The sequence below is a fragment of the Ornithorhynchus anatinus genome, chromosome 2 (assembly GCF_004115215.2).
Source record: "Ornithorhynchus anatinus isolate Pmale09 chromosome 2, mOrnAna1.pri.v4, whole genome shotgun sequence".
NCBI lineage: Eukaryota > Metazoa > Chordata > Mammalia > Monotremata > Ornithorhynchidae > Ornithorhynchus > Ornithorhynchus anatinus.
In genome coordinates, this window is record NC_041729.1 from 20,110,459 (window position 1) to 20,132,172 (window position 21,714).

The following is a 21,714-nucleotide window of genomic DNA, read 5'->3' on the forward strand; positions in this document are numbered from 1 at the left end:
CAGAAGTAAGTCACCTGTCTATAATACCTAAATAACCCCCAGGATCCTTTTTATAGATGGGAGTTACATTGATGATTCACTAGGAAAGTGGCCTTTTGTAACATTAGGTTTTTCCCTCTCTTGCCAGGAAGTCTGCAACCTCCCCACCAAAGTATTTTAAAAGTTTTGGTTGGATGCCATCCAGCCACAGAGATCTGTTTATACTTAATTTATCTATTTGGCCTAAAACATCCTGTGTGGTCACCTAGTTTGATCTAGTTCCCCTGATGTGTCCACTGATGAAAACAATTTGAATACGGGAATCTCTCTGCTATCTTCCTCAGAAATAACCAAAGTGAAGAATTCACTGAGGCTCCCTGGTATCTCTTTCTCATCCCCTTGAGCCATGATTGCCAAGTGGCCCCACTGATTCTCTAACTGACCTCAAGAGAGGGCTAGTGGTGCTGGGCAAACTCCTATCTCAAAAATCAGTTCTTGAAGTAGCCTTTCAGTGTGTTGTTTTCAGTGGGAGACTCCATGCATTCATCTTGCTTTTGATGTATTTTTAAAATCCTGTACTATCTACATAAACATCCCTCGAAGGTACTCCTCAAAATTAATTTTGGCCTTCCGAATGTACACATTGCAGTTGCCTGTTCTCCTCATTCGCGTGACCTTCCCATTTTTGAAAAGAAGACGATTTTCTTCTGATGACCACTTTTTACCCTGCCTGATAGCCGTGCATGGTTTCTATTTGTTGGTCTATGGAATACGTTTTACCCAAATCCCAATACGATGTGTTTTAACAGTTTCAAGGCGTCTATTAGGTTCTTGGGGGTTTATTAGCTATACTTTTCACCTTTTTCATAATTAAAGTCTGTATTTTTTCATAGTTAACTTAGTTGACTTTTCCAAAATTGAATCTCCTGGTGGGATTTTTTTTTGGCTGTCCCATCCTGGGATGAAAATCCCCCTCATCCTTCTCTCCTTCATCATTTTTCTGTTCCTCCTCTACTTCCTCCTCAATAGTAAAAGGACCAAAGGATATACTGCATTTTGATAGCCTTTTAACTTTAAGCATTTTGGGGGAAAAGATGGGCAAGGAACTGATGAGTATTTCTGGATGAACAGTAACAGAGTATGCTGAATCCACTCAGCTGCTAGTTCCCCTTGTCTCCATGGTGGCATATAACAACAAACGGTGAATCCAGATGTACAGAAGCCTAGACCCAGGTTAGTTGCTCTGCCCTACAAAGATGTGTCTTGTAAAAGCCTGTTAAACGTAAAATTGTGTAATATTTCAGGTGCTCCAAACAACTGTGAGTTGGACTTGTATAGTTTTTCTGAGAAATATAAATGCTGTCTTCTGAGTGAAAACCAACTTTATTTCTGGTAGTTGGAGTACTTCCTGCGCAATTTATGAATTTTTTCTCTTGTTAATGTTCAAGACTTGAAGTCTTAGGTAACCGTACACCCACATTCTAATCTTGTTTGCCTTAGGGGACTATTTCCAGCATCAGGTTCAAACCAGGATTAAGCAGTATCGAGCCACAGAAACCCACACTATCCCATCCATGGAGAGGCTTATTGAATGGCTCCCACTTCATCTCCCCAGGACAGAGAAGGCCACAGTGGTTCATGGAGATTTCAGGTAGTAATGGCCGATTGGGGGGCAGGATGTTTTGAAGGCGACTCTTCTTTAAATCATGTTAAGGGACCATGTTAAGGCTGTTTCGGGTCCCTCGTGTGAAATGAGGTGGCCACTGGAAAGAGGAAAAATGTTCACATTCCAAAACACTTGCCAACCAGCCTCTTCAAGAAGGTCACAGGATGAGTGGGTCCCTCAACCTCCCCTGAGGATCCATCAGTTATTAGTGTTTTCATTTGTGCGTGCGTTTTAAAACTAACTCAGAGATTGAGGCAGAGTGATTTTGCCTGGGCTGCCCAACAAATCTACAGCTGAAAGAAAAATACATCTTCGAAACTGGTGTTCTGCCAGAATTGCTAACTTGATCTTCTCTTGCTCCGGAAACTGCCAGTGGTATTTTTTGATAAGCCTTTTATTTTTCCTTATCACACCAGTACCTGCGAGCCTCACTCTGGAATGAAGTCTGGCAGAACAAGAAATCACCTTCAGTCCCTTAACCCTTTTCTGTCTTTAGAAAAGCACTCTACTGAATAATTTATAAGCACAGGTTTTTACTTGAAAAGCGGAATTCTCCCGACTTCTAAATCAGGACGGGGTCCCTTGCCTGGATCAAAACACCAAATCCCTAACAGCTTCAGGAGGAAGGTGTTGACTGGAAATGAGCTGCTCCAATTTAAATGCTTCGTTTTCTCTTGTGTCCTCTCCTTCTCTCTAGTTTCTGCAGAAAAGGCCTAGCTGCTTCTTAACTCAGTGCTGGGCTTGATTTTCGGAAGCGGCATGCTGCATGTGCTTGGTAATTGCTTCTCTTTCCTTTCCTTCCTCGCTTCAAGGCCCCCCACCCCCCACCCCCGGTCTCTGACCTACAGAATCTCTCCTTGCAAACCCATTTGAAACCCAGCCGTTCTCTAGTCCAACCGTCATCACGCAGGGGGTTGAATGGCAGGTCAAAGGTCTTACTTTCAAGGATGCCAGGATCAAACTCAAAAACTTGCTTGGAGACCTGGTCATTGCTCTGACTGCTTACTTTCATTCATTCATTCATTCATTCATTCATTCAACAGTATTTATTGAGCGCTTACTATGTGCAGAGCATTGTACTAAGTGCTTGGAATGTACAATTTGGCAACAGATAGAGACAATCCCTGCCCACTGACAGGCTTACAGTCTAGTCTTAACGTCCTCCAGTGAGGTAACTGTCTATAATGTTGTTTTTTTCCGAAGGACTGCTGCCAACGGCTTCGTAGACCCTTGAATTAACTTTGCTTTATGCTTCCAGGCACTGCAGCCGGACACAAAATATTTAGGTCATCATCAACAGCTTTGTCATTGGTATTTATGGAGCACTTGCTGTGTGCAGAGCACTGTACTAAACTCTTGGGAGAGTACAATACAACAGAGTTGGCATACATGTTCCCTGTCCACAATGAGCTTACAGTCTATATCAGGAGCTTGTAGGAAAAAATGAGGGGAATCTGTGGCAGACTGTATCGCCTGCTCATAATTTGAAAGTATTTTTCCAATTTGTCATGTTTTTGATTTAGGTTGAACAACTTGATCTTTCATCCTGAGAAAGCAGAAGTGCTCTGTGTCCTTGATTGGGAACTTTCTACGTTAGGAGACCCCCTCGCTGATGTGGCCTATAACTGTCTGGCTCACTATTTGCCCCCTAATTTTCACATTCTGAAAGGTAAGCTTAGCTGGTGGAGCAACTAAATTGACTTTCTCAAAGCATTTAGCATTGAGAGGTATTTGCTATTGAAAGGCCTGGCATGAAGGAGCATGGCAGAGAGGACCACTTGATCCTGTGTCAGTGAACATGTAAATAGACAATATACATTTCAATCACAAACTTGCAGAGGGGAAATTTCATTTCATCGTAAATGTTCAATAAGTGTATACCATACACATTAATTTGAGGACAAAATTTAAGTGAGCCAAGTAAAAATTTGATATATACTAACAGTATTACCCCATTCTTCCCTTGGGATCATTGTTTTAGGAAGCGGAGTGAAGCCAATTTATTTATATTTGGAGGAATGACCTGTTCTCAGAAACATAATGATTTCTTCTTTTGTTTTCCCTTCTTTCCAAGGAATCATATTTATTGAGTACTTACTCTGTGCAGAGCACTGTACTAAATGTTTGAAAGAGTACAGTATAAGAGAATTAGCAGACACATTCCCTGCCCGTAATTTTACTGTAATGCTGTCATTCCCTCTTCTTCTGTCTCTGCTCCTTAGGTTTGTCTTTCTTTCCCTGTCCTTATGAGACTGTTCTTTCTTCTCCATCCTTTTCTCCTCCTCTTTCTATTTCTCCTTCTCTTCCTTTTTCAACTCTTCCTCCTTCTCCTCCTCCTTCTCCTTGTCCTCTTCTTCTGTGTCTAATTCCCATCTGTGTATTCTTTCCCAGCTCTTAGTACAGTGCTCTGCACCCAGTAAGAGCATAATAATAAGCCTGTTGCCACTATTACTCCTCTTCTTCCCTTCTTGTCGTCCCTCACTCCTTTCCCTCCGGGCCCAATTTTAAAATCCAGGAGATTTCTAGGGCTGGGGTCACAGGGAAGCAAATGGCTCTTATTAGACATTTGAGAGGAAGATAAACATGTAGAGGCCTCATTAAGTCCCTACCACAGTTAGAAATTTTGGACTCAGAAGGGAACATGCAGCTTTTTTTTTAATATACGTACACACACAATTTTCTTCTAACTTAACTCCTTCCACTCGCAGTGTACCTTGCAAATACCGTTTTCCTCAAAATCCCTTTTGGCTTTGGAGAAGTCATGGTGATAGGGGCAAGTGTCTGAGAAGCAGCATGGCCTAATGGAGAGAGCATGGGCCTGGGGAGTCAGAAGGATCTGGGTTCTAATCCTGGCTCTGCCACTTGTCTGCTGTGAGACCTTGGGCAAGTCACTTATCTTTTCAGTGCCTTAGTTACCTCATCTGTAAAATGGTGATTAAGACTATGAACCCCATGTGGGACAAGGACTATGTCCAACTTGATTAGCTTGTGTCTACCCCAGCACTTAGTACAGTCCCAGGCACATAGTAAGTGCTTAACAAATACCATTAAAAATGGACTTATCTGGAACCCTTAACTTAAATTGTGGACAGATGGATATGGGTCCCAGAGCTTCTGTCTTTACTACCTATAATAATTAGGCCCCTAGTCTTTTAAGAACCAGTTTGTGAATGATAGTTTTAAGTGCACAGATTCATGTACCATTCTGGATTCCTAGAAAACTCTTAAGAAAAAAGTTGCTAATCTCTGGCCCAGTTGTGAATGAAGCAAATTGATTTAGGGAATCAAAATACCTGGCTAGGGGATGGTTGGGTAAATGGCTGCTAGTAAAGGGATTTTATATTTTCTTTCAGGTTTGAGCGATTGTGATTTAACTCAGCAAGGAATTCCCACTGCAGAGGAATATTTCAGAATGTATTGTCTAAACAGGGGACTCCCTCCCGTTGAAAACTGGAACTTCTACATGGCCTTTTCCTCTTTCCATGTGGCCACAATCCTGCAGGACGTGTACAAACGTTCACTCACAGGTAACACTGCCCATAAACAGGCCTGAATATAGTCAGTTGTATTTATTGAGCATTTACTCTGTGCAGAGCACTGTATTAAGCACTTGGAATAGTACAATATAACAAGATAATCGACACATTCCGTGCCTAGAGGGAGAGTATAGGCTAGTCAGCCTTTAATTATCCGTGAGTAGACTGAGGACTCACTGGACACCATGCCCTGCATTAAGCACTTAGGAAAGTTCAACCCAAGGTCAGGGTCCTTGTGGAGTAGCAACAGATTTTTAAGTTTTATCCGTTGCAAATAGGCCTTCCTTTACTCTGCGTCCCCCATGTCCGCAAAGTTGGCTGTGCCGAGTTCCCCTTGGCCCACCTCCACTCTCCCCATCAGGCCTACGTGACTTGATGACACTGCCTGTCCCTTTGCTGTGCTCAGGGCCAAGATGCTCCTTCCATCCTGGGCTACCTTTTGTTTGGCTAAGCTTCTTCGTGGGCCTGCCTCATTAGCACAGATGGCAGAAAACTGTCCCTCGAAATGACAGTTGCTGGCAGCTATAGCAAAGTCAAACAGAACCAGAGAACAAGTTAGAGAACTAAGCCCCCCTTCCCTCGTCTCCCACTCCCTTCTGCGTCATCCCTGACTTGTTCCCTTTATTCATTCCCCCCCCTCAGCCCCACAGTACTTATGTACATATCTGTAATTTATTTATAAATAATATTTATTTATATTAATAGTTGTCTCCCCCTCTAGACTGCAAGCTCATTGTGGGCAGGGAATGTGTCTGTTTATTGTTATGTTGTACTCTCCCAAGCACTTAATACAGTGCTCTGCGCACAGTAAGAGCTCAGTAAATACGATTGACTGACTAGGGTGTTCCTGGGAAATCAGAAGACCTAGTGGAGTAGCCAGTTTAGTGTAGGCTTCAAAAAGCTGAGTCGGTTCAGCTGTTGCTCAGTAAAAGTCATCAGCTTCAGTAAACATCAAGATTTCCACAGTGAAAAGAGACCGCTGTGGCTTTTACTTAAGTGGACAGGTCCCTCATTTAAACGCTTTTGGAAGTACCTCCATTTCCCCCTAATTGAGTTGCCCCTTTAAAAGGAAAAGAGACTGAAAAATACTAAGTACATGTGTCAGCATTGCGTGATGTTACTCAGTGTCACTAAACGAGATTTGCAGTTGTGCAGGGTAACGAGTGAAATCATCCTTAAATTGAGACCTGTCGGGGGCAAAACAGACACATTAAACTCTCCTCTGTTTGGGAGGAAGGCAGATAGCTAAAGTTAGGGCAAGTAGGTTAGCTGTCACCTCAGGGTCCAAGATGTCTAAGGACTTATATGCTGCCAAGGGAATTCAGTCATCAGATCAGCTGCTGCAGCATTGTGCTACATGACCAGGGAGCCAGTGTAAACATTCTGGGCAGTGCAGTCCCTGCCAGACTATTCTGGGAAAGGAAGTTGGGTAACAGCTGCAGCAGGAGGTGAAAATAAAAATTAGAGGAAAAAATTTGAGACAATCCTGCCAGATAAATAGGCTCGGAGCAAGCTGGAATTTGTAGAAATTCCTGCTTTTCAGCTTTTCATATTTCACAGTCTCTGGGCTGTAATTTTTGCTACTTCTTAGTGCTGGAAAGAAACTTGAGGAATTAAAGATAATCTGCTACTAAGTCCATTAAATGGTTGTGGATGTGTAGACATACACTCTACCTCTCAGCTGTTTTCTGAAGCACTGAATCACTTTGCTAAAGCACAGTTTGTCACTTTAACTCTGGGTCATGCTCCAATGTCCTAAGAGGAGCTAAACAAACTCCTATTTTTAAAACATCTCTTTAATCACTGCAGACAAACACACAGTAAAGAAGTCAAATAATCTGTATAATAACCATTATGGAACGCTCTAGCTGTGAGACCCCCTTACTTATTCCAACAGATGGATAGCCATTTTGGCAACATTCTGAACCCCTTGATTGGCCTAATTCCAAGGTTGACTAGATTGTATGTCTTCACACACTTTCAACAGCACAGGAAAATATGTGAATGCAATTGACTAGATTTATTGAGTGTTTTACTGTGTGCAGAGCTCTGTTCTAAGAGCTTGAGAGACTACAGTATAACAGAGTTGGAAGACTCATTCCCTGTCCACAAGGAGCTTACAGTCTAGAAGGGGAGGCAGACATTAATATAAGTAAATAAATTACAGATGTGTACGTAAGTGCCGTAGGCTAAGGTTGGGTGAATAAAGGTAAAGGTCAAGGGCAATCCAGAAGCGAATGAGGGAAAAGGAGGTGAAGACTTATTTGGGGAAGGCCTCTATAAAGCATCCAAAAGCCCCCCAATTTACAAAATTTAGCTGTAAAGTTCACTGGCTCTAATCAACCCCATCTCCCACCCAAGAATCCAGCCAGAAGTCATTCTCGAAAGAATGGGGCTGGAGCAGAAATGCTCCAGAAATGCAGGGAAAAGATGCACCCTGTCATCCTGAGGCAGAAGTGAAGTTAGGGGGATGGTGAATAATTATCTTTCCTATTTTACAGATGAGGTAACTGAGTCACAGAGAGGTTAAGAGACCTGCCCAAAGTCACACAACAGGCTATTGGAAGATCTGGGCTAAGAACCCAGTTATTCTGATTCCTAGGCCTTTGCTCTTTCCACTAGCCCACACTGTTTCTCTAGATTACTACTTCCTGCTAGTCACTGCTTTTCTTCAGTTAGAGACCCCATTTGGAGAATGGCCATACACCGATATTAAATCCACCCCAATCAGCAGAAGCAGCATGGCCTAGTGTACAGAGCACAGGCCTGGAAGTCAGAAGGACCTGGGTTCTATTCCTGACTGTGCCACTTATCTTCTGTATGACTTTGGACAAGTCACTTAACTTCCCTCTGCCTCCATTACCTCAACCGCAAAATGGGGATTAAGTCCCCAGGGGGGACATGGACTGTGTCCAATCTGATCAGCTCCTATCTACCCCAGCGCCTGGCACACAGTAAGTGTTGAACAGATACCATTAAAAAAAAAAAAACCAAAGCTTCTTTCCTGGTCATGGAGAGAAAGCATAGTGGAACTGATAGAGGCAGTAAATGGAAACTAATAGAGGCAATTTATTTAAATGACAGGGGAGCCAAATCTCAGAAAGAGGAAGAGATTAAATTGAACTAAATAAATGAAAGAACATCCTTTCTACCAATGTACAAGGGGAAATAATTAAGAATCTTGAATTAAAAAGTTATATATTTCCTTTCTATAAGTCAAATGTCATCTGGGTAAGGGTCAGAATGGAGGATGAAGGAAGCAAAAGCATAGAATGAAGATGTCTAAGGCATAGAGAAACTGGGATTTTTTTAAAAAGGAGCAAGGGAGCTTGCATAATGAAAAAAAATATTGCTATTCCCACAAGAAAAGGGATCTTCAATTTTCAAAAGCAATTACCAAAAATGCTAGCAACTTAAAAGAAGACAGCAATCTTAAAGTATGTATACAGAATATAGCTTGACAAGGATGGCATAATCTCTTCAGAGAGTTGCCTAATTAATCTAGAAGCCAGTGGCAGAAAGCAATATAGTAAGAGGCAAACTAAGGAGGCTTTGAATAAGAGAATTATTAGGCAGCTGCCATGTCTTTCAGTGAATTCACAGAAGCTGGTGGTAATGTTACCAAGATAAAAATTTGTGCTTGCAAGTTTTGGGGATAAGCAGCGTGGAGTTCCATGTTTTAGGAAAACTGTGTTTTAGCAGAACCTAGGCTTTGGATTATTAACCCTTTTTTTAATGATTCTGGATAGGGCAAGCAAGCTCCTCAGCAGCCGAACAAAGTGGGAAGAAGGCCGAGTTCATGTCAAACTTAGGATGGGATTTCGCAGTCAAAGAAGGGTTCCGACTCTTCAGAGACCTGCCAGCAACCAAACCTCTCGCCAGATCTTACTGTACCTGGGCCAGACCCAACCTTTTGCTAAGCGCAAATGGAACAAGGAGAAGCTGTGCCAAATTTTCAGAGCCTCCAGAGACTCATGGTATCCTAGTTATCTCTCCAGAAACTCTTTCCACACCAGTCCAGAAACTTGATCACAAGCTGAAGCAACTCGTTGAGGACTGTATCTATCCTGTTGAGCAGGAACCAAGAAATCATCAGATTTCGGAGAGGAGATGGGCGCTACCTTCCCTGATGGAAGAACTCAAGGTAAAACCAGACCTATTATGAATTACATGTAGGTGGAGCGCTGTCACATAAAAAAATGGCTTATCATTAATCCTGACTCTGGAGCAGGCTGACAGAGTTAGACATCAAGGAAACACATCCATCACACTGTTTTTCCATTTATCCTGTTGTCAATGTCAGAGATAATAATAGGCCAGATAGACCATTCTCCTGACCCAATAATTGCATTTTTAAATCTTCTTTTCTTTATAGTGTTCCTTTCATTTTTCTTGGCTTACTGCATCCTTCTGCATAGGGAATGTGGTCTAAGGAGAGTTAAGTTAAATTCCTTCCCACCTTTATTATCTTTTGAAATATTGAACTTGAATTGTTAAAACTCTGGAAAAAAAATTATGCGTGATATGCACAGGTAAGTATTCTGATCCAGAATCAAAGACTATGAACCAAGTACCTTAGCTTAAATTAACCTTGGAAAAATAAGTACCTCTAGCCTATATTCACTCTTTAAACTCCACAGTAAATTCCTGTTACAGATCATCTTTTAGAAAAACTTCTTGTAACACCCACAAAGTCATAAAATATGCTTTTGAAAATTTTCTTCTGGAAACCCCTCTAGATGATGTTCTTTTCTCTTTCCTTTCTTTGCCCCAACCTAACCTCCCTATTTCATCTATCACTTGATTTCCTGTCTTCTTCCTTTGCTGTCATTCATAGTTTTTCCTCCTGCAGAAACAGCCCCAAAATGACCAACAGTCGAGATCAATCCTGGCATGGTGAACTGGGGAGCATGCTAACCGGCCTTCTAATCCCAGCTCCACCACTTATCTGCTGTGTGACCTTAGGCAAGTGAGGTGCCTCTGTTACTTCATGTGCAAAGTGGGGATTCATAGTGAGCCCCATGTGGGACATGGGCTGTGTCCAACCTGATAAGCTTGTGCCTACTCCAGCACTTAATATAGTGGCTGGCACATAGTAAGAACTTAAAGAAAAGCAACATGGCTAGTGGAAAGAACATAGGCCTGGGAGTCAGGTGACCTGGATTATAACCCCAACTGCCGATTGCTTGCTATGTGACCTTGGGTAAGTCACTTAACTTCTCTTTTTCCTTGACTGTTAAATGGGAATTAAGTTCTTAGACTGTGAACCCCGTGCAGGACAGCGATTGTGTCCGAGCCAATTAACTTGTGGATAGAGCACAGGCCTGGGAGTCAGAAGGTCATGGCTTTGCCACTTGTTTGCTATGTGACCTTGGGCACGTCACTTCACTTCTCTGTGCCTCAGTTACCTCATCTAATAATAATAATGTTGGTATTTGTTAAGCGCTTACTATGTGCAGAGCACTGTTCTAAGCGCTGGGGTAGATACAGGGTCAACAGGTTGTCCTACGTGAGGCTCACAGTTAATCCCCATTTTACAGATGAGGTAATTGAGGCACAGAGAAGTTAAGTGACTTGCCCACAGTCACACAGCTGACAAGTGGCAGAGCCGGGAGTCGAACCCATGAGCCCTGACTCCGAAGCCCAGGCTCTTTCCCCCCAGCCATGCTGCTTCCCCAACTGTAAAATGGGGATTAAGACTGTGAACCCCATGTGAGACAGGGACTGTCCAACTTGATTACCTTGTTTTAATCCCAGCGCTTAGAACAGTGCTTGGCACAAAGTAAGCTCTTAACAAATACCATAGTAATTATTATTATTATCATTACCCCAGCCCTTAAAACAGTGTTTGACACAAAGTAAGCATTTAGCAAATACCATAAAGCAAAATGAAACAAAAACCATAGAAAACAAACAGAAAAAACAGTCTGCTCGTTGCCAGCAGTCCTCAGACCCAGGCCACCAGGCTCAGAACTGGAAGGGGAAGCTTTCAGAACTGAAGTTCAGCAACTGGTCACCACTATTCCTTCCTCCGTCCTCCACCTCCAGAAAACAACAGGCTATTCCTCCAGAACCATGACCATATGCCCTCTGAAGATAGACGGATTTTGTATTTAAATCTATTGCTTTGCCTCTTTTCCCTCAAATCCCTTGTGGGGCTAATGTTTAGGGTGATGGCTCAAGTCTCACATGACATGCTATCTCTCTGTGAAAGGAGAAAGCCAAGTCAGAAGGCCTGTGGAACCTATTCTTGCCACTGAGGAGTAATCCTGAGAAGAAGTATGGGGCTGGACTGGAATATATACATTTATGTGAACTCATGGGGACATCCCTCTATTCCCCTGAGACATCTGCCTTAAATCTTTTCTAAAACTACGCGACAAAGTTGTATGTTTTCCTGGCCCTTGCTCCAGGGTCATTTTCTCTCTGTTAGCCTTCTCCTCTTTGAAACTACCAACAAAGCAGCAGTGATAGATGAGTTTCACCTTAAATGGGAAGCAATAAAAAATGAAGACCGGAAGCCCAGAACAGATTACTTTCAAATTCAAATATGTAGGTGAAGGTGTCTCAGGATGTAATTCTTTCCCTTTCCCTCTCTGCCTCATTTTGGGGGTGATGGTTCCAATCTTCACTCACACAGACATAAATGTGGGAGTGCCCAGCTTGTTCAGCTATGAAGGAGTTATGTGTATGTCTGTCTGTCTAATGGCCTCTATCTGTTCCACCTTGAAAAATAATTCTTCCTAACTCACATCAGATAAAATAAGTAAGAATCTGAATATAAATAAATAATCCAGTACTTATGGTTTTTGGTAATAAATCTGAACCATAAGTAACTGGGTAGGGAACCATGAGGGGAAAGGCATGGTTGATGGAAGGAGAGCTGAGAAAAGAAGAGTCGGTCAGGAGGAAATAGAGAGTGATGGAAGACAGGTAGGCAGTCTCCCCTCCCCGAGCCTGAATCTGGATTGGCAGAGTTTTGAGCACCGCTTCTGCCGAGAATTCCCTAAACTCTATAAAAGACTTCTACCCCCACAGCTAGCTGGGTAGGCCTTGTCTTGTTTTGGCTTATGCTGTCGAGTCATCTCCGACCGTAGCCACTCCATGGACACATCTCTCCCAGAGTGCCCCACCTCCATCTGCAATCGTTCTGGTGATGAATCCATAGAGTTTCTTAGTAAAAATCCAGAAATGTTTTACCATTGCCTTCTTCCGCGTAGTAAACTTGAGTCTCTGCTCTTGATTCTCTCCCATGCCAGTCTCCCAGCACAGTTGAATTTTGACTCGTAACAGATTGCCTTCCACTCGCTAGCCACTCCCCAAGCTAGGAATGGATTGGATATGCCCCTGCTTTATTCTCCTTCCCGAAGTCGAGACTGGTATAGTACCGGATGGAAACTCTCCCGGTGTGATCCTGAGAGGCGCCATAATCCCTGGGCAGTATGTTTTGCAGCACCGCAAGTTGGAAGTAGGATACAAACATTTTTTGATGGAGAAAAGCATTTCAAGTTATAGTGTTAGGACCGGCATCAGGAACATGATTATGAAAGAATGTGGTAATGCACCCTGATGGATATGAAGCCTGTTCCCCTTCTGCATTTCTGCTTGCCTGGTCTTCATTATTAGACCACTTTTTGAATCTTGAAGAGAATGGGAGGATTTACAAAGTGCCGTGGATCAAGGATCAAGAGCTGGTTTCTGTGTGGCCTAATGGTCTAATGAGATCAGGGGAGGGGCAGGGCAAGTGACCCCATGTTTCACTCTTTTCTTGGTTGTGAGACCATGCATTATCAGGAATACTACTGAAAGGGAAGTCCTTGATTTCTTATAAGAATAAATGACATCCCCCAGAAGCTTCAGATAATAGTAAGTACGATACTCGTTCAGCACTTACTATGTGCCAAGCACTGTTCTAAATGCTGGGGTAGGTACAAGTTAACCAAGTTGCACACAGTCCCTGTCCCACATGGGCCTTACACTCGAGAAGCAGCGTGGCTCACTGGAAAGAGCACGGGCTTTGGAGTCAGAGGTCATGGGTTCAAACCCCGGCTCTGCCACTTGCCAGCTGTGTGACTTTGGGCAAGTCACTTAACTTCTCGGTGCCTCAGTTCCCTCATCTGTAAAATGGGGATTAAGACTGTGAGCCCCACGTGGGACAACCTGATTCCCCTGTGTCTACCCCAGCGCTTAGAACAGTGCTCGGCACATAGTAAGCGCTTAACAAATACCAACATTATTATTATTATTATTATCTTAATCCCCAATTACAGATGAGGTAATTGAGGCAGAGAGGAAAGGAAGTGACTTGCCCAAGGTCACACAACACACAAGTGGCAGAGTCTAGATTAGAACCCGGGTCCTTATGACTCCCAGACCTATGCTGTGACCATTAAGCCACACTGCTTCCTAACCCCTCAGACCCTTTCACTGGGCATCACTGGACAATAAGTAGCTGTGAATGAACCACTGTAAGCAGGCACCACTCTAAGAATTCAAGTCCATTTTTGGTGGATGAAATGAATCCTATCATCAGGGTCGTCTTGAAAAACAAAAAGATGTTTGATAATTGATGTTTATGATTATAGATGTATTGGGAATTGGTATGATTGGTGTGACCTTTTCTAGGTTTTTAATTCCTCTTCCCCTACAATGGAAGTATGGAGATGCTTCTGTGATGTGGTACAGAAAAGCAGAAGGCTCACTGACTGATTCTTTTGCTAGAGGGAAAGATCCGGTCGTGTTTTTCCTTAACCGAACCCCAGGTAGGCATCCTGGAAGTTGGAAGGTCCACAGAACCTCCTTCCACTCTTATAAACCATCTCCTCCAAAGAGGTGCTTGCGATCGATCAATCAGATTTACTGAGCATTTACTTTGTGCAGAGCACTGTAATTCATTGATGATGATGGTGTTTGTTAAGCCCTGACTATGCATCATGCACTGTTCTACATACTTGGGTGGGCACAAACTAATCAGGTTGGACAAAGACCATGTCCCACATGGGGTTCACAGTCCTAATCCCCATTTTACAGATGAGGTAACTGAGGCCCAGAGAAGTCAAGTGACTTGCCCAAAGTCACAGAGCAGGCAAATGGTGGAGCTGGGATTAAAACCAGGTCCTTCTGACTCCCAAACCCGTACTCTACCCACTAGGCAACAGTACCTGTAGTATGCGCTTGGAAGAGTGTGGTATAACAGTCGGTAGACATGTTCCTTGCCTACAAGGGGCTTATAGTCTAGAGAGAAAGACTGTGTGAATTCCTAAATCTTCACTTCCCCGACTCCTTCCCCCTTCAGATTGCCTGTGCACTTAGATCTGTAACCATTTAAGCACTTTATATTCATCTCGCCCTTAGTCCCACAAAATAGGTGGGAATAAATAAATAAATCTGGAATTTATTCTAATGTCCGTCTTCCCCCAGACTGTAAGCTTCTCGTGGACAGGGAACAATGCAACCCCGTTGCACTCTCCCAAGCATTTAGTACAGTGCTCTGCACATGGCAAGTGTTCAGTAATACCACCGAGTGGTTGATGGATTCTCTCCTCAGTATACTTTTGTTTAGGTTGCTTCTTCAGATGCTACCAACACTGAATCTTCGATCACAGAGGAGAGAAATTCCTATGCCATCACTGGTCATAAATGGTGGACAACAGGTACTTGGCTCAAGTTCATTATGAAAACACATCCAGTTAGCCTAACACATGGGGATTGTGTTCTCATCAGATCCCATTTTAAGGAGAAAACTCAGTGTATCCCACCCCATACACCTGTGATTATATCCACATACAAAAGCGACTCCTTCCACTACACAGCATCCTGTTTCCATGTGGACTCACGCTGACACATTGGGAAGCAGCGTGGCGTAATGGATAGAGCACGGGCCTCGGAGTCAGAAGGTCGTGGGTTCTAATCCCGGCTCTGCCACTGGTCTGCTGGGTGACCTGGGCAAGTCACTTGGCTTCTCTGGGCCTCAGTTACCTCATCTGTAAAATGGGGATTAAAAGTGTGAGCCCCACCTGGGACACCTGATTACCTTATATCTACCCCAGCACTTAGAACAGTGCTTGGCACATAGTCCTTAACAAAAACCATAATTATTATTATTATTGTCAGAAGACTATTCCCTAATAACGTTCTCACCAAAATCATACTGATGAGAAATCTATTTTGACCGAACTAAGTGTGCCGGAATATCCTCCAGACTGTAAGCTTTAATCAGTTCGTTGCTCCTGCGGGCAAGGAATGTGTTTAACAACTCTGTTGTACTGTACTTAGTACAGTGCTCTGCACACAATAAATATTCAGTAAATACCATTGTTTGATCCATTTCAAACCAGGGTTCCCTGCCTCGCTGCTGCTATTAATGTTAGTGATTTCTTTTCGGCAGTGCTCACTGATCTCTAAGCCATCAGTTACTGGATTATAAAAAAATAAAAATCATAGTACAGGTCGAGTTCATTTTCAGTGGACTCAGAGTAGGGTGTCCATTTAAGTTCATTTCCCTGGCATTTGCTGCAGGAGAACAGGGTAGAGTTGGCAGGGCCTCTGTTATTGTTCCACTAGAATGAAACTCTTAGCGGCTTCAATCATTCATTCAATCGTATTTATTGAGTGCTCACTGTGGGCAGAGCACTGTACTAAGCACTCGGAAAGTACAGTACAGCACTAAAGAGAGACAATCCGTGTCCAAAATGGGCTTGCAGTCTAGAGGGGAAAGACAGACATCAATACAAGTATATACATATTATACATAAGTGCTGTGGGGCGGGGAGAGAGCGGAAGAGCAGAGCGAGCGAGTCTTGGCGGCTTGTGTGCGATGTAATTTTCTTTTCATGCAGGGGAGCTGTGAGGGCCTCCCCTCCCTCTCAGAGGTCTGTCATTAGTTCCCATCCCACTGTAACTGCCTTTCTGAAATCTAGGAGCTAAATATAACATTTCAGCTGTGGTTTCCTTTTGCTCTGACACATACTCAAATTTATAGATTAAGCCTGTCCATCAGTAATCCTTTCAGAGTAGAATGGTAGCATTCAGGTCTGCTTTGAAAAAGGACGTCTTTCCAACCGGTTTTCTCTGAATTGTGTTCTAACCTCTGAATGGAATTTCCTGAAAAACATCATTTTCAAGACTTTGGATTTACCCAGCATGAGGGCAAAAAGCAATTGCACCGATTTTCTGGTTGAGAACAAGGGAACATTCAGCTGATTATATAAACAGTCTAAACTAGCTGTATTTGATCACCAGGATTTTGCTTGGGGTTTTTTTTTTGTTTTGGGGGGGTTTTTTTGCAAGGACAAATGCTTAATGAGATGTGATGAGCTTGGAGTCAAGTAATCTGGTTCTGCCTATCTCCTTTCCTGGCAGGTGTTCTGGATCCCCATTGCCAGCTCTGTGTATTTATGGGGAAAACAAATTTACATGCCCAGCACCCCAAGCTGCAGTCAATGCTTCTAGTTCTCATCATGGATACTCCAGGGATCAAAGTCATCAGTGACTGTGGGCTGGATGATGCCCCAGGGGAGGTGGACTTTACTTAGTCTTCCAAGCCTAATTTGTCTATATCTACCCTTTTCAATTATACTCTCCTGCACACCTAGTACAGCGCTAATGCTATTACTATTAATAATAACTGTGGTGTTATTAATTATTGTATTAAGCACTTACTCTGTGTCAAGCACTGTACTAAGCACCGGGGTAGATCTGAGATAATCCAGTCCCACATGGAGCTCACAGTCTAAGTAGGAGGGGGAACGGGCATTGAATCCCCAGTCTCCAGATGAGGGAACTGAGACACAGAGAAGTTAAATGACTCGCCCAAGGTGAGTGGCAAGTGAGTGACAAGTGGCAGAGCCGGGATTAATAATAATGTTGGTATTTGTTAAGCGCTTACTATGTGCCGAGCACTGTTCTAAGCGCTGGGGTAGACATAGGGGAATCAGGTTGTCCCACGTGGGGCTCACAATCTTAATCCCCATTTTACAGATGAGGGAACTGAGGCACAGAGAAGTTAAGTGACTTGCCCACAGTCACACAGCCGACAAGTGGCAGAGCTGGGATTCGAACTCATGAGCCCTGACTCCAAAGCCCGTGCTCTTTCCACTGAGCCACGCTGCTTCTCCAGTACTAGTATTAGAACTCAGTTCCTCCCACTCCCGGGACCTTGCTCTTTCCACTTGGTCTCGCTGCTTCTGCAGTAAGCTCTGCAATACTGCTCTATGGAAAGGGCTTAAAAAAATCAATCAATTGATGGTATTTATTGAGCACTTACTGTGTGCAGAGCACTGTATTAAGCACTTGGGAGAGTACAGCAGAATTGGTAGACACTTTCCCTGCCCACAAGGAGCTTTCAGTCTAGAGAGACAGACATTAAAATTAATTATGGATAAGTACATGAGCGCTGTAGGGCCGAGTTGGGTTGCATGTCAAGTGCTTAAAGGATACAGATCCAAGTGTCTACTTGTTTTGTTTTGTTGTCTGTCTCCTCCCTTCCAGACTGAGCCCGTTGTTGGGTAAGGATTGTCTCTATTTGTTGCCAAAGTGTACTTTCCAAGCACTTAGAACAGTGCTCTGCACACAGTAAGCGCTCAATAAATATGATTGAATGGACGACTGAATGAAAATAGGTGAGTGAATAGGCGAATGAGGGCTTAGGAAGGCCTCTAATAAATAGTAAAAATAACACTGATTGATAATTCACAGAGATCACTTTTGAAAACTTTGTCTTACTAGTATAGCAATCTCCACTGGAATACTTTGGAAAGTGGAGTGAAGAGGTAAGGGAAATAAAGGGATCAGACAAGTTTGTGAGAGAGTTGAGAGGCATTCCTGCAGAGTATCACCATATTATCGATCGATTGATGGCATTTACTGAGCATTTACTGTACTAAATGCTTGGGAAAGTACAAAAATGGATTGGACAAACTACTTCTAAGCAATTTTCGAGTTAAAGTCGGTGATCGCAGCCCTTCTTGGTAGACTTCACTGACTTGATGTTTCTTTCCCAATCACTATAAATAGCCTAGTCTACCTCTGAAATGTATGTCAAAGAGCAGAGAGCTCTACAGAAGAAGGGAAAGGCTTGGGGGAGACATCAAATAGATTCTTTCAAGTCACAAATAGATTTCACATCCCACTTTGGGAAACACAGATCCCATGACTAGATTTCAGAATGAAGGGTTGGGAGTCCCATGCTCACTTACAGGCCCTACCCTAGACTCTCTCAGTTACAAGCAAGTAATTTGGGTTCAGCTAAAACCAGAGTTATGCCCAAGAGCCCAAGAGATGTCTAGAACTGAAGCAAGAGGAGCAGGAAAGGAGAAATACAAACCCCTTTAAAAAGGAATGGCTCCATTTCATGATCTTCCAGAGAAGAAAATGAGTAAAGTGGTATCTTACTGGACCTGTTTTGATTTTTCCAAGTGGTCATGGGCAGATCGTATTTGAGAATGTGCAAGTTCCCAAGGAAAGTGTGTTACTGGGTCCTGGCGGAGAGTTTAAAATTGCCCTAGGCAGGTTTGGCTCTGGGAGAATCCATCACTGTATGAGGCTGATTGGGCATTCAGAGGGAGCTTTAGTTCTCATGAAAGAACGAGTTAGTACCTCCCAACTTTTTCTGGAATGTGCCTGGTCCTGTCTGATATGCTGTTGAAAGTGAAGTCCCTACTGTTCTCTTGGCTGATTCTCTCATTTATAGTAGAATTAATAGATTGGGAGAGGTGGGGTGAAGAGAAAAGTAAAGAGGGTGACAAAACTATCCTTGAAGTCCATTAAAGAGAGGAGTGAGGTAACCAAGCCTCTGATTTATTGAGCTTAAGGTTGAAATTCAAAACAGAGAATGTATCTCTTTCCCTCCCCATTCTCTTGTTCACTCATTCAGCAGTGTTTATTAGGTGAGATATTTATTAGATTCCCGTGATGCTTTTTCTACCGAGCACTGTGGAGAAAACAGGTTCCTGCACCCAGGATCCAAGTCTCAATATCCTCCCAAATCTAAGAACTATTAAATCAGTATTTAAACCCAGCCTTACTGCCTTAGGGTTCTGAACCCCCGACTTGGCTTCCTACCCCATCCCCCTCCTTCCCCAAAGAAAGGCCGAGACTGCCCCATGGACTTCAACACCTTCGGCGAAAGATAGGATCCTGAGCAAAAGAGGAAGTGGTTTCTCAAGCCTATAGATTTTTCCCCAGGAACAAAGAGTTCAATCGATGGTATTGATTTCTACGAGGACGAAATGAACTCCTGAGACCAAATGGATCTTTTACCAGAAACTGTGCAAAGAACAAGAAAAGTAATGAAAGGCATTTTCATTAGTGAGTGAACACACTGAGTTGCTGTATTTTTCTGGTCTTATTTCCCTTACTTCTTCACTCCACTTTCCGACCTCACATGGAAGAACAATTTTTCCCTGAAAAAGCAGTAGTTGACTCTCATGGCTTGCAATTATGACACTCCAGACAGAAGAACGACATTAAGAACACACTGTCTTTTATGACTCTCAGGCTATATAGCATATCTGACTCCATGTGACTTTCAGAGGTGTGAAAAACAACCATGAAAATAGAAGGCTTCAAGCCCAGCTCATCTCAGGTTTTATCCTCCCCTCACCCACTCCCCAAATGCTACCACAGCACTTCTGCACCCATAGCTCTTTTGTATATAGCTTATTTACCCCATTCATATTAATAGTAACTGTTATTACTGTATTTGTTAAGCACTTACTTTGTGTCAAACACTGTTCTAAGCCCTAGGGTAGGTACAAGTTAATTAGGCCACACACAGTCCCTGTCCCACATGGCAATCACAGTCCAAGTAGGAGGGAGAATGGATATGAGAAGAAATGATACGAGAGAGAATGAGAAGCAGCATGGCTCAGTGGAAAGAGCCCAGGCTTGGGAGTCAGAGGTCATGGATTCGAATCCCACTCTGTCACTTGTCAGCTGTGTAACTGTGGGCAAGTCACTTAACTTCTCTGTGCGTCAGTTACCTCATCTTGTAAAATGGGGATTAACTGTGAGCCTCACGTGGGACAACCCTGATTACCCTGTGTCTACCCCAGCACATAAAACAGTGCTTATTCCCTGCCCACAACGAGCTTACAGGCTACAGAACTGTAATGTGGTCTAGAGGTGTATGTGTAAGTACTTGGCTTGGGTTGGTATTAAGCGCTTACTATGTGCAGAGCATTGTTCTAAGAGCTGGGGTAGATACAGGGTAATCAGATTGTCCCACGTGAGGCTCACAGTCTTAATCCCCATTTTACAGATGAGGTAACTGAGGCATAGAGAAGTGAAGTGACTTGCCCACAGTCACACAGCTGACAAGTGGCAGAGGTGGAATTTGAACTCATGACCTCTGTCTCCCAAGCCCGGTCTCTTTCCACTGAGCCACGCTGCTTCTCTGAGCCATGCTGCTTCTCAGTTGTAGTGGTGAAAGTCAAAGCCCTTCCTATGCCTCCTGTTGGGTGCTGTGCCTTCCTGGGGAGGAGCCATGACAGCAGTATGGAGGCCCTTTTGCTTAATTTTTTAATTGTATTTGTTAAGAGCTTGCTTAACATCACAAAACCATCACAAAACCCCTAAAGGTGTGTGTTCATCCCCCTTTCCATATCCCCTTCATCTCCCTCTCCATATCCCCTTCTCACATCAGCTTTGGGTGCATTCTCCCCAGATCTGAGACTTTGTGAAAAATGATTTAATTAATCAGTACCTGCTATGAGGCAGAACACTGTATTAAGCAGCTGGGAGAGTACAATAGAATTTACAGTCCGGTCCCTACCCTTAAGAAGTTTACAGTCTAGTGGGAAGATCTAGTGGGGAAGACAGGCCCTAAAATTAACTATGTAGGAAGAAGAAGGAAAAGGAGATATGAACATGAGTAAATGCTCAAGTAAGATTATCTAGGATATGAACACAGTGCTACAGAAATTTGTGAATACTTAAGTGCTTGGTGGCACTGAAGTGGCACCTGGAGGATCTAAATTGAGATTAATATTATTAATATTAATAATTATTATTGTATTTGTTAAGTGCTTAGTGTGTGCCAGGCACTGTACTTAGCGCTGGATACAAGCAAATCAGGTTGGACATAGTCTCAGTCCCACACAGGGCTCACAGTCTCAATCCCCATTTTGCAGATGAGGTAACTGAGGCCCAGAGAAGTGAAGTGACTTGCCCAAGGTCACACAGCAGTTAAGTGGCAGAGTCACGGTTAGAACCCATGACCTTCTGACTCCCAGGCGTGGGCTCTGTCCACTACACTATGCTGCTTCTGATTAGAAATTGACTGGGAAAGGCCTCCTGCAGTAGGTGTGATTTAAGAATTTTTGAGGTTTTAAAGATCGTAAGAGTGATGGTGTGAGGGGTTTGAAGGGAGTTTCCGGTGGTGGGGAGGGTATGAGTAAGAGTTTGGTTCAAGAAAAATAAGAGTAAGTCACAGTGATATGTTTTTTTGAGAAGAACAAAGAGTAAGAGTTGGGTAGAAGAGGGATAAGAAAGTGGATAGGTAAATAGGAGTCAGAGAGCTGATTTAGTGCCTTA

At 43.2% G+C, this 21,714-nt stretch overlaps 1 protein-coding gene across 1 annotated transcript in view; it reads left to right on the forward strand.

Moving 5' to 3' along the window:
• The window catches only part of ACAD10 (acyl-CoA dehydrogenase family member 10), a 53,564-nt gene that overhangs the window by 29,881 nt on the left and 1,969 nt on the right, over nucleotides 1-21,714 (forward strand). The window contains exons 11-14 of the mRNA XM_029057844.1: nucleotides 1,480-1,630; nucleotides 3,169-3,314; nucleotides 4,999-5,172; nucleotides 8,931-9,325. Of these exons, the coding sequence (XP_028913677.1) occupies nucleotides 1,480-1,630; nucleotides 3,169-3,314; nucleotides 4,999-5,172; nucleotides 8,931-9,325 (866 nt within the window). The remainder of the gene's footprint in view (nucleotides 1-1,479; nucleotides 1,631-3,168; nucleotides 3,315-4,998; nucleotides 5,173-8,930; nucleotides 9,326-21,714) is intronic.